The sequence below is a fragment of the Euprymna scolopes genome, chromosome 18, assembly GCF_053919585.1.
Source record: "Euprymna scolopes isolate OS-2025 chromosome 18, ASM5391958v1, whole genome shotgun sequence".
NCBI classification, from domain to species: Eukaryota; Metazoa; Mollusca; class Cephalopoda; order Sepiida; family Sepiolidae; genus Euprymna; species Euprymna scolopes.
Genome location: NC_136499.1, coordinates 111,294,744 through 111,308,866, shown reverse-complemented (window position 1 = coordinate 111,308,866; position 14,123 = coordinate 111,294,744). Strand labels below are relative to the sequence as shown.

The following is a 14,123-nucleotide window of genomic DNA, read 5'->3' as shown; positions in this document are numbered from 1 at the left end:
GTTATATATCCAAACGATAATATTTTTCTTTTTAAGAAATGATTTGCTGAGATTTTATTATTTCACTTGGCAGGTGTAACGTAAAATATTCCCCTGTAAAAATTCTTCCTTTTTGTCGATAAGAGAGAAAAGACTAATTTCAAGATTAGATTTTTTTCAATTTTCGAAACTTATTGGATGAATGTCTGTACAAAACATATCTAAGAACACTGCCAGACATATAAATTACCTTTGGGTGAAATTTGCAAAAGATAGACTTAGCCGTTTCGGAACTTATGAGGAAGGAAATCACACACACAAAGTGACTTTTATATAAGAATATATATATATATATATATATATATATATATATATATATATATATTTGTTTATTGTTATATAAACATGGTCACATCCTGCTGCTACAAATAGCCACTTGCTTCAATCAAACAACAGATATCATCAGGCAGCGAACTTTTGAATAGTCAAGTCGCTGCCTGATGATATCTGTTGTTTGATTGAAGCAAGTGGCTATTTGTAGCAGCAGGATGTGACCATGTTTCTATAACAATAAACAAGTATTATCAGCTCCTTTTATTGAGCACTATCTAACAACCTCGTTGAATTCATTAGTCCATTACTTTTGAATAAAAAAACCCGAGTATATATATATATATATATTATATAAATTAAACAGAAAATCAAATGTTTTTCTCATTTTTCTCAACACCAACAATTTTCCATTTATTGCATTGTGATAGCCTTCTAATACTTCCCTAACTACATATCAGACACAATGCTTCAAACTAAATCTCAATACTTCTTTTAATATTTGGGTGGGGGTGTATCGTCAGACAGATTTGACTTACCGAATCACCTTTACTATAAGTAATGTTTGCACCAGACAGACTGAAGTATCTCGTCTTCCATCGCTTCAAAAATTTCCATCGCCCTTTCTTCTCTTTAAGCTGACCCTGTGATAAAAAGAGAGTTTTATTTTTTTAATCATAAAATATACTTTATATCAACTTCTTGAGTACCTGGGTATGTCAATTTCCATCTGTAATTAACTTTTACCACTTTAAGAAAAATATATGTTAAATCGGTACTATTGCACCTTGCAAAACAGAGTTCCATAAATGTCCGCTCTGGCTCAACCAGTACCTGGCGTAGACTGCCGGAATATTCTGAACACTGATCAAAAAAAAATCTTAGGAAATAGAGAAAATAACAACATTTATCGGACATGTTACAATTTAATAGAAAACAAAAAATTGGAAAAACAAAATAAAATATAACCAATATCTACTGTAATTTTTATGAATAATTATTTTTTTTTTTTTTGTATAAATAAGTCGAAACATTTGTTTTTTGTTTTCATTTTTTTTATTAAAATCTTAAGGGGGGGGGGGGTAAGATTAAATATTGTATACTGGTGTGTATATAACGAGTCTATTTAATGTGCATATATAATATAGACCAAACACGCATGTTATATAGTCGGGTGTGTGTATATATTTATGTGTTCATACATGTCATCTACGTTCATGTATGTTTGTGTCACCGTCCATATCTTCTCTAGTGTGTTGAGCGTGTGTACATGTCAATACGTGTGATTATGTCTTGTGTGTATATATGTGTCAGTTTGTACATGTGACTGTCTATCGTTTATAATACTCCTCGAGTAAATGCATGCGTGGGCGAGTGTATATACAATCAATAAACAGTTCACCAAATGCAGACAGTTCTTTAGTATGATGGTTGACATCTGTTCTGTCGTTAAAAAGTATAAAATAGTGTAAAATTATAAAATGATAGTAAAAGGTATAAAAAGTACAAAGTTATTAAATATAAAAGAATAAAAAGTAAACATGAAAAATAAGTATCAAAAAACATAAAAAGCTGAGTAAAAAAAATTAAATAAAATAAAATGAAAATATGACAATAAAGAAAAAAATTACAGTAGGAGAAAGTTCTTAAGTAGCAAAGGGGTATCCATAGTTTTTAGGTCCTTGTTGAATGCAAAGTAGTGTTAAAATACCTTTTTAAATTATTAATAAACTAGCAGTTCAGCCCTGCTATGCTCAAGCTTCATGTACTGTTCATAATTTGCCCTACGTGTGAATACCCTTTATGTAAAATTTCAAATGTTTAGACCAAAAATTGTCTGAGTAATTTGGTAGAGACCGCAGAGGTATTTTTTAAAAACTTTGACGCCAATTTTAACCCCTTAACATTTATTGTTTTGGTCTCAAATCAAAATAAAAAGTTTAACCAATGTCCAAGTTACCTACATCTAAAATTTCAAGTGTTTAGACCAAAAGTTGGAGGAGTTTGGTAGAATCTGCAAAAGTCAACTCTTTCAACTTTAACGTTTTGCCAGCCAAATTTTAACCCCAAAACTGATTAAAATGCTTGTCGCATGTTTGAATATCTGTTATGTAAAATTTCAAATGTTTAGACCCAAAATTGACTAAGTAGTTTGCTAGAAACCACAACGGTCAAATCTTTTGAAGTTTGAACCCTTGGCAGCTCAAAATTTCAACCCAAACCGATTAAAAAGTTTATCCTATCTCTGAATACCCTTCATGTAAAATTTCAAATGTTTAGACTAAAAATTGGCTGAATAATTTGGTAGAGATCGCAGGTCAAATTTTTTTTTAACTTTGACCTCAATTTTGACCCATGTCCAAGTAACCTACAATTAAAATTTCAAGTTTAGACCCAAAATTGGCGACAATTTCACTTTATATATAACAGAAATTCTGCTGTGAAAATTCTAGTCTCAATCCAGTTTAAATGGTGATTCCAGGTAGTGTGTGGAAATTCTGATGGAAATTTTGAAATCTTTTTGGATATTAAAGCCAAAATGAGAATATAATGAATGGATGTTACCGCTCTTTTTCAGCAGAAGGTGGTTGAAATTGGCAATTAAATTCGGATGTAGTCTCGTAACTCTAAAAATCTCACATTTAGAGTGAAATACAATGGTCTGTGGTGGATGATATAAGTAGTACTGAGCTTGAGTTGTGTATACTTGTGGCACAGTTCTGATGAGAAGCATTAAACTTTGAAATACCATGGTATAAAGAGTTTTACTTATCCTACACCCCTAATTGATGTATCATCCTTATTGAATAAACTTAGAAAAGTAAAAGGACTAGTTGTTAAAACTGGAAAAGATAAGAAAAAGACAAGATATTCTAGTAAAAAATATGATAAATTTATAACTTAAAATATTGCAGAATTAAGAGTTGATTATATAATGTTAAATTGAATTTTTTAAAATTCTTAATTTAAACAACTAGTCCTGTTACTTTTCTAAGTTTAATCTTAACCATATTACTTTTCATGCTTGCATTTTTCAATGTAATCCATGATTTTTCCCACTAAGATTTATGAAGGTGTTGACGACGAAAAAGTTGCTATGGTAACCAACAGCTAATCAGAAGAAATTGTCTCACATTCCTTACTAATTCTGAGGACTTTTGAACATCAGTAATTTTATTATAAATTTTGTTTTAATGAATAAAAAATTTCAAAATATAAAGTGGCCGTCTCGCTTCTAGACGTTCGAATCCCAACTGCAGACTATCGTCTGTCGTCCTCAAACTCCCTCTCAGTTTCTCCCTGCTTAACTCTAAAGTTTCTCTATATCGAGAACTTCCCATTTTCCATGACGTCATACACATGTTAAAACATGTGTCTTCTTTCACGTGTTCTGGAAATGCATGTCCAAAACTTTTTCCTTTGTTTACAAAAGGAATTTTAACCTATATTCCCAGTAACCTATATTCCCACCCCTCCTCTCCCTTTAGCCAATCATCTATCACTGTAACGTATGTAACGTATGCCATTCGTATGCATCAGCAAAACATACATCTACAACACGTTTACATCATTAACTTACTGATGCAATATTTTTTATATGAATGGAAGAGTATGATTTAAGAAAATTGGAAGGTTCTACTGATAGGAACTGACCAATCAAATGGAGCCACATTCTGCTAGCAATCAATCAGAAACTGGAATTGCACCATAAAAATATTGGATCTTTTAGAATTCCTGCACATAATTTTTTTGTGTCCAAGCGAGAAAGATCTTTGCTCTTTGCCTGCAAAAGTTTAAAATTCAAGACTTATACAGATCAGTTACCCATTGAGAACTCTTCTGAAATTAAACAGCTTTCAATTCAAAACTTACAAATTTCATAATCTTATCGTATATATCTACAGCTACATCTACTTGGGAAAGAAAATTATGAAATATGGAGTTCTCCTCCCTGAGATAAAGAGAAGGGTAGCATTGGGATGGGCAGCGTTTGGGAAAGTGGAGAATATCATGAAAAGCCAAAAAACAAATATATCAATCAAACGGAAGATCTTCAATGAATATGTACTACCTGTGATGATCTACGGTAGTGAAACATGGGCCCTGACAACTCGTAAAAATCTTGGCAATGGCACAAAAGAAGATAGAGGGAATAATACTAGGCATCACTCTATAAGACAGAAAGACAAACATCTGGATCTGCCAACAAACAAGAGTTATTGACATCAATACTGCCATCAAAACATCCAAACACAGATGGGCATATAGCACATAGCCAGACAACATGACAACAGATGGTCCATCAGGACAACGGAATGGACATCTCGTGAATGTAAGAGGCCAAAGGGAAGACCAAGATTGAAGGGGGGGGGCCTGATACAACACATGGGTCCCACATGGCAGAGATAGATGGTTAAAGTCCAAGGAGGGGTTCCTCATTGATTGATAAAAGCCTTATTGATTGATGGTATATATAATGTTTTTGATCCAATCTACTTGTTACTTACCGAAATGACTGGGTTGCCATCCTGTAGGAGGGTGAGCATCTTTTCTGGATGGTTGCACATGAAACAGGCCCAATGGTGTTGGCCAGCATTAAATTCGAAAACGTCGAAATAGCGAACATTATGAAGCTCGTGAAGAAGAGCATCTTGATCCTGAAAACCCAAAAGCAAAATCGGGTAAATAATTTTTGATAGAAGTGCAGAGTTCAATCTACATAAAAATTTTAAAAATACAGAAAAATCTATGTATTTTACACAAAACGAAAATGTCGTATTCCAAAAATTTGGTAAATTGATCAAGTAGTTTAATTTTTAACTTTAAAATCAAATTTTATGAGTACACAAATACGCGCTGTATTGTGTTGCCACCTGGAAAAAAGGCAGATAAATCTACAATAATTTAAACTTGCAAGATCAGTCTTGTAATGCTAACGACTTCACATTAATCATTATTTGGATTCATCGGACTACTATTCTCATCATGAGTGGCATTTACACAATGTTTCGGTTGATGGAACCGACTTTCTTCAGGTATTTTGTCGAACTCAGGAATCGAGACAAAATTTTGAGCAGAACCCTTTATTTACTTCACGGGGGTAGCATGCTCTTGTTCCGTCAGCCATAACTGGGTAGAGGTCCTAAGTAATTCACAATTGTATTTTTCGGTCGCCCACACTGAGAATTGAACCTTCAACCTTTAGGAGAATATCACTTTTACAAGATGCAATTCTCTATCTGTATAAAAACCAAGTACGTCCAAGGATGGAGTACTGCTGCTACATCTGGGCTGGAGCTGCTAAAAACAGCCTATCCTGCCTTGACAGAGTACAAAATAGACTTCGTGGCTTAGTGGGGGATGCCCTTTCCTCTTCCTTGCAACCTCTCTCCAACAGAAGAGACGTTGTGAGCCTGTCTTTGTTTTATTATTTCCATGGCAAGTGCTCGTCCGAGCTCCAATCTCTGGTCCCCCCTCGCCAATCTTTCATGAAAAACACCCGTCTAGCTGAAACCACTGTCAGTAATTTTCCCCACTCTTTATCTGTGCCTAAATCAAAACGTAGATTTCATGAACAAAGCTTCTTTCTTAGAAGTGCACACCTGTGGAACTCTCTTCAGTTTGCCTGTTTCCCTCCTAACTACAACTTGGATGTCTTCAAGTCCAACATAAACAAATTCCTGATGAATCGCCCCCTTAAGTAAGACACTTTATCAGATCTCCAATATTAACTATTACTATGATACTATCCCATTGATTGCTGTAACGCAATAACCTTTATCCCCAAGAGGCTTCCGGGCCTTGATAAGTGGTGACCTCCATGTAAAAAAAAAAAAAAGTACTCTAACCATTACGCCACGGTTCCTTGAGTCTGCAAAGACTTGTGGCACAGTGATTAACCAATCCTTATCTCAAAAATTTAGAAACGTGATATCTTTAAATTGATTTTCTTTATAAAAATAAAATTACTTAATTTATTCAGAATATGATATTTTCGTTTAGTGTTGAGTATGCACATCATAAAGATTTTTCTGTAGTTTTTTAAATTTTAATTCAATTGAATTCTCAATATGAACCTACTTTTGTTTTTAAGAAATAAAAAAAATTCTACTGCTGAGGAGTTATCTCCCTTGATTGAATTTAAACTAAAAACCGTCATGCATTTTCAATGTTGATGATTCTACAAAAAAAAAACTTTTCTTTTTTTTTTTTTTTTAAATATTAAATACTTTTCATAGTTTTGTAACAATTGTTTTCCCTCTATTTTGTTTATTAGTTCTCACATCCATTTTCTTATATTCTATCTCAATAAATCGTTTTACAATAGAAATAATAAATAACAATAAAAGTAAAGAAACTGATTTGCCTCGTCACCGCTTACGGTAGCACGGTGTCGGAAGTAAGGAAATATGCTAGCTGACTATGACCATTTTTTTTTTTTATCGAGTGTTTGACCCTTTATGACCTAGTTGGACAAATTCAATTACTCATAAATAAATGAATATAATGGCATAAATAAATTCAAACACGTCTTGTACTTATTAGTTCAGTATCTGGGTAGATGCCAGATACCTCCAGATTGCAACTGTCCATTGCTTACGTTCATCTAAAATTAACAATAAATATTTTTTTTAATCATCTACATCATAATTTGGGTCATAAAGGGTTAAATAAAACATTTTATAAGTAACAGAAAATCAGCTGTCATGACTGCCATTTGGAAAATAATTAAAAAAAGAAAAGAGATAACTCAATAATTCAAACTTACAAGATTTATGTTGTAATGCCCATGAATTCCTATTAATAACTTAAAAATGATTTTCTTTTTTAATAATTAAACTACTTGATCAATTTACATGCTTTTTAGAATATGATATTTTCAATTTGTCATGTGTACATATGCATCATAGAGATTTTTCTTTAATTTTTGTTATATTTAATATTTTAATTCTGGAAAAGAACCCAAAAGGCTTTGTCACTTTTTCATGTGACTAGATATTAGTTTTTTTAGACTAAATCTTACACTAGTAGTGACTAAAAACTATACATGGTGCGAGTTTATTGGTTATCTATCCATGCCTCAAGGTGATTGGAACCCCCTCTTGGTATTTTGTGAACAGACATTGAACTTTGCAGTGGGCGGCAGAGCACAGAACCAGTAAATTAGTTTATTTTTTATGGAAAAACAAATAAAGATGTCAGACAAACTGATCTTTAAATCTTAGTGAAGCGTTATCAAGTGATGGGATCTCAATAAAAATATTGGATCTCTATCACATAACTGAGCCAGGAAGGGCAACCAGACTAAAATAAATTTTGGTTATAGTCAGCTAACATACTTCCTAACTTCTGGTGTGGCTGCTACCGGAAGTGGTGACAAGACAAATCATGTTACTTATGTATTTTTGGTACCACACTGAAATAATAGTGTTATTATTTTGAAAGCCATTTTTAACATGAGAAAGGCGGGGGTGTTTTGTAACTATTCTGTGCTTCCACGGTACAATTTAATAAAAAAAGATATTGTGAAACTTGAATTTAACCTGAAAAATCTATTTAAAAATAGCGCCGTACCAAAAATGCATAAGTACCCAAATCATTTTCTTCATTATTTCTATTGTAAAGTGATTTCTTGAAATAAAAGAAAAAGGACATTAATAAAAAATATACAATTAAAATTAACAAAATTATACAGATAAAAATGCCAATTATTCTTTATTTGCACTTTTAATAATGAAATTAAAAAAATAAAGGTTTTTATTTTATTTGAAATTTTATAAGAAATATGTTTATGAAATTAAAAAAATAAAGGTTTTTATTTTATTTGAAATTTTATAAGAAATATGTTTATGAAATAAAAATATATTTTCTTATAATTTTTAAAATAAACGCATGTTTTATGAAAGTATAAAAATAAAATTATCAAAATATATATTAATAAGAATACCAAGACCATTTGGACAATCAGGATAGTAAAGGAATCAACGAGGTGCTCTATGTGGTGAAAGGGACAAAATTCACCCACACAAGATATTTAAAGCAAATCAAGAAAAGATAGTCTGATACTGTGTACAACGACACTACAAAAAAAAAAATAATGGATGTTCTGTTTGATATGATACGGTGTACACAGTTCCACAAGTAATTTCAAAACAGTAAAAAGCGACTAAAAAAGAAAGGAAAAAGAAAAAATATTGACACCACAGAATGAACCCCAAGAAGAAATGGAGTATAGACTAAAAAAGGGGTGTCTTTTGGATTAAGCTGATCTGACCATTTAAGGAACCAGAAACTATAAGGTTACATGTAAACATCAATGGCATTTGTGAAATTTAAACGATAGATATCCATTAATAAATTTTAATGATAGATATCCATTAATAAATTTTAATGATAGATATCCATTAATAAATTTTAATGATAGATATTCATTAATAAATAGCAGATATCCTTCCTGTAGACTTATACGAAACTCAATGTGTGAACTGGTCTGCAAAATTATGCCAGAAAGTTTCAACTTTCTGTTATAGAGTAAACTAGGTCGCCTATTTCATGAATAATAGACTTACACAGAGATTATAAAAATAGTTGCATCTAACACGTTATCGAATAGTGATTTGTGGCAGTTATGGTTCCAGAATCATGACGTGTACTTCTAAAAAATAGTCTTGCTTTTTTTTTCTTTTTTTTTTTTTTTTTTTTACTCGAGTCATTGCCTATCAAGGCCTAAAGGCTACTAAAAGTAGCAAGTTAATGAATGTAAAATCGTAGTGTAGTAATTGTTAATGGTGTAAATTGGGTGGAATTTTATTATTTATGGGGACAGCTCAACAAGAACTTGTTTACATTGGACTTGAAGGTTACCATGTTGTATTCACCCTGGAAGCAGGCCAGCAGAACAATGTTCCACAGGCGGACAGTTGTGTGGAAAAAGCTTTCTTCATAGAATTTGTGTTTAGATTTAGGCATAGTTAGAGTGTGAGGGAAATCATATATAGTGGTTGTAGCTAGTTGAGTGTAATTTTGCTAATACAGTTTTTGTTAACTATACCACTGTGATTATCTTCATTACCAGCCTGCAAGTTCATCTCACCTCCAAATGCATTCCGTCTCTTGTTTACTAGTTCTGATTTCTCATCTTCCTCCCATGTTTTCCCATGCATATCAATTCTGAACTTGTGACTCCCTTGACAACTCCCCATCCTCGTCCCTCAACGGTATGTCAATATATGAGAGAGAAAGAGAAAGAACGTATTTCTGAAATGTTAACTTAATTGAACGATAAAGAGAAAAGAAAAGAAAAAAAGTGACTAACCTTGGCTGAAGGGAATGAAGAAGTAACGACTGTGAGAAAACTGCTGGATCCTTTGTCCGATTTTAAAGCATCCCAACAATTTTTAAGGCGACTCACGCACGTGTCTTGTTGACTTAAGGCGGAACTGGCATTTGCCTTGAAAAAGAAAACAAAATCAGTAGAGTAAAACAAAACATATTGGACGAAATATTCAAACATATTGGACGAAATATTCAAACATATTGGACGAAATATTCAAACATATTGGACGAAATATTCAAACATATTGGATGAAATATTCCAACGACTTTCTGAATAATTTTGGGGGTTCAGCTAAAAGACCCCGGAGAAATGCTGCGCAGTTTATGCCAAATTGATGGCTGAATATGTTTAAATTTGTGCTCATTTTTGCATTAAATACTAATCTCTATTAATCACTAATTGTGCATCAAATGAATACCATAACCCTTAGTTTGCTGCACCTTATCATAAAGGTCCAGACAAAATTTCAACCAGATCGGCCCAGTAGTTTCAGAAAAAAAAAGTGGAACGGACAAATAGACAGAGTATATAATATAGATGACCATTTATATTATTTGGATTCTTCGGACTACTGTTATCTTTAGTATCATTTTCACATTTCAATCAATGTAACCTTCGACCTTCTTCAGGTGTATCTTGCCGAACTCTGAAATGTTTCTGTGGAACTCTGAAATCTGGATGGAATTTCAAACAAAACCCTTTTACTTAACGGGGGTAGTATGCTCTCGTTGTCAGTCATGACTGAATAGAGAATGCGGTGTGGCAATTAAAAAATACAATTGCGAATTACTTAGTAATTCGCAATTGTATTTTTTGGTTGCCACACTGAAAATTGAACCTTCAACCTTCAGCAGAACATCACAATCAATTTTTTCTAAGTATTCTAACCACTGTGCCAGTGTGGATAATGACAAAATACAGTTGCGAATTACTTAGGACCTCTATCCAATCATAGTTGACGGTATGAGAGCATGTTAACCCTGTGAAGTAAAAGAGTTATGTTCGAAATTCAATCCAGATTCCCGAGTCTAACAGAAACATGCCAGAGTTCAACAAAATACACCTGAAGAAGATTGGAGGTTACATCAACCGAAATGATAAAATGACACTCAAGATGAGAACAGTAGTCCAAAGAATCCAAATAATACGAAAAACCAATCCTCATCTCAAAAATTCAGAATTGTAATGGATGACAATTTTTTTTTCTTTTCGGATTGTGTTATAAAAGTGTCTGTACACGGATAAAATCTAACAAAATGCAAAAATGGAAGGTCAGGAAGTTAATATCTTCAGACGTATGATCTGGTTGCAAAAAGTGTACAAGAAGAAAATATTGTTTACAAAGAAATAAAAATTTATAAAAGAAATAAATTTAGTATCTATCTACAACTTTCACAAGACTCATATTTGAAAACATTTTCAGCTACAAACAACGTTCCAAAAGTAATGACTCCTATTTTTTATTCCGCCTAAATAGATCAGAGGGCATTACAAATTGCATTGTTATGATGACTGAACTTATGCATTTGTGACCTGAAAGCTTCATCTCTCTGTTGCAGATATTGATGGTGTGAAACTCTAAGAAAGCAACTCCTGTCATGGATGTGCATCAAAATCAGAGACGCGTCATTGAATTCCTAGCAAAAAGTGCATTGAGAATGATAATGACTATGAAGAAAAATAAATTCTGGAGCACAAAAGGTCACCCATTTTAATGTTACCACTCTCGTTTTCATAGCTCTTCAACTTTTTTAGTTAAAAAATAGTGTTGGATAATCCAGGTGCTTGGGAATGACGTGAAAGGAAAGTCGGTCAGATCCTGGATGCAGGTGCCCCCTGGGAATGATGACAAAGAAATCAAAATGGGAGACGTAGAATCCCTGGAGACTGACCAATATTTCAAGACAATGCGTGGTTGAATGTTTTGACGTTATCTGTGTCAATAAAATAGAGGGGTAAACAAAGAACAGAAGAGAGAGTGACCATGATGGACGAGCTAAGTGACACATTCTTCTCTATTGCAAAAACACAACCACCCACGTCATGCGCACTGTCATTAATGTCATAATTGTAATTCTAAAATCAAAAAGGTTATTTTGAATAAACAAAATATTTTATAATCAGCTGTGTGTTTTTATTTTGCTGCCAAGTGTATATATCGAGACAATGACCAAAGTTGATATTTTAGAAATTATATAGACTAAAAAACACCTTTGACAAGAAGCAAGTGCCTACGTGTGTGTGCTTCTTGTGGCTATACGACTTACCTTCAGGTGGGATCTGAGACAGAGAGAGAGAGAGATTGAAGATGACGGGCGTGGCTTTATAAGGTGTGGTATCGTGGAATCGCACGAGACCATACCACCCACCGCACGCATATGCAAATGAAATGCAATCAGTTTTTTTTTTTTATAAAAAGCCTGTTGGCAGAGTTGAGGAGGACAGGCGCATGCTGGAAGTTGAGAGAGAAAATTGTGAGGAGGAGGAAGTACAGTGAGGGATTTTATCAGTGAATTTTTTTTTCCCCTAAATTACCATTTAACTGCAATAGCGAATATATAACAATAATTAAAGTCGAATTAAAAAAAAAAAATAGGAGGCTTTACTTTTGGAACGATCCTTGTAGTAAAGCGATAAAATCTGATACAAATAGTAGTAAAAAAACTCAAATATTTCTTTGCTTTACCTGCAGGGCAAGAAACATGAGGTGAATCCATGTTTTTGGAATGCGTGTGGCCAACATGAAGTAGTTGTTGTTTCCATACAAACATTCATCGCACTGATGACTGCCGCAAAGAAAGTTCAACTTGACAAAACGTTTGTGACGGCCATCTTAAATGAGAAAATCAAATAAACAGGAAAATGAGGTAACACATCATGAGAATATAAAATAGCATTGGCATGGTTTGGAGAAATAAGACAAGAAAATATAGACAAATAGATTTCTTAGAAAATCTGCGTATCTTTCTTTTTTTTTTTTTAATTTGTTTTGGTCTTCATTAGTATCTCAGTAAAAAACAAAATTCTTAATTTGTAAAAAAGTAAATGAAAAGTTTGATTCTTAAAAAGTAAATGAAAAGTGATTTTTAAAAAGTAAATGAAAAGTGATTTTTAAAAAGTAAATGAAAAGTGATTTTTAAAAAGTAAATGAAAAGTGATTTTTAAAAAGTAAATAAAAAGTTTGATTTTTAAAAAGTAAATAAAAAGTTTGATTTTTAAAAAGTAAATAAAAAGTTTGATTTTTAAAAAGTAAATAAAAAGTTTGATTTTTAAAAAGTAAATAAAAAGTTTGATTTTTAAAAAGTGAATAAAAAGTTTGATTTTTAAAAAGTAAATAAAAAGTTTGATTTTTAAAAAGTAAATAAAAAGTTTGATTTTTAAAAAGTAAATAAAAAGTTTGATTTTTAAAAAGTAAATAAAAAGTTTGATTTTTAAAAAGTAAATAAAAAGTTTGATTTTTAAAAAGTAAATAAAAAGTTTGATTTTAAAAAAGTAAATAAAAATTTGGATTTTTAAAAAGTGAATAAAAAGTTTGATTTTAAAAAGTAATAAAATTTCAATTTAAAAAAGTAATAAAAATTTCAATTTAAAAAAGTAATAACAATTTCAATATAAAAAGTAAAATTTCAATTTAAAAAAGTAAAAAAAAAAATTCAATTTTAAAAAGTAAAAAATTTAAATTTAAAGAAGTAAAAAAATTTCAATTTAAAAAATTTCCATTGAAAAAGTAAAAACAATTTCAATTATATAATTTCTACTTAAAAAATCATTTCTATTTTAGAAAAATAAATTATTTCTATTTTATAAAAATAAATAAATCATTTTTATTTTAGAAAATTAAATCCTTTCTATCTAAAAGTTAAACAAGTTCTATATAAAAAAAACAAAAAACTTGTCAATCATATCTAAACGCTAAAATCTTTGAATCATTAATCAACCTAGCAATAATCCATCATCTTGATTATGATTAACTTCTTTCTGATGAACAGTACTGATGTAGGCAATCACGAATATCATAACGTTTATCTCTGAATGATGAATCTATCATATACAAAGCAGATGACACTAGGGTGTTAGCACTTGATATATCCAAGGCCTGATAGAACTACAATAGCAATGCTTGACATGATCTGGCATGAAGGTATTCTCAGGAAAATTAATTTATACAATATTACTATACAATTTTAAAACTGTGAATCTTGCTTGCTTGCTTGTATCTTGTATTCTATGATTGGGTGATTCCATCTTTTAAAAAACAGGATGACAGGTGAGTATATATATAATTATTTACTATAATAATTATTAAACACCTATAGACACTAGTGTTTCATCCTTTCGGGAATCACCAGTGCAGGGTGTCATGATCAACACCAGTCGATAGATTCGAACCTGGCAACAGAAGCCATCCCTGGCTTCATTAGCAAGAACCATATCCATTCAGCTACCGTTAACTGCAAGAAATTCTGTTGAAATTTAA

General features: G+C 31.7%; 1 protein-coding gene across 1 annotated transcript in view; it reads right to left on the bottom strand.

The window, feature by feature from the left end:
- LOC145297763 (ventricular zone-expressed PH domain-containing protein homolog 1-like) overlaps window positions 1-14,123 on the bottom strand; it is a 97,375-nt gene that overhangs the window by 985 nt on the left and 82,267 nt on the right. The window contains 4 exon segments of the mRNA XM_080144006.1: window positions 849-953; window positions 4,818-4,967; window positions 9,626-9,760; window positions 12,333-12,478. Of these exon segments, the coding sequence (XP_080000132.1) occupies window positions 849-953; window positions 4,818-4,967; window positions 9,626-9,760; window positions 12,333-12,478 (536 nt within the window).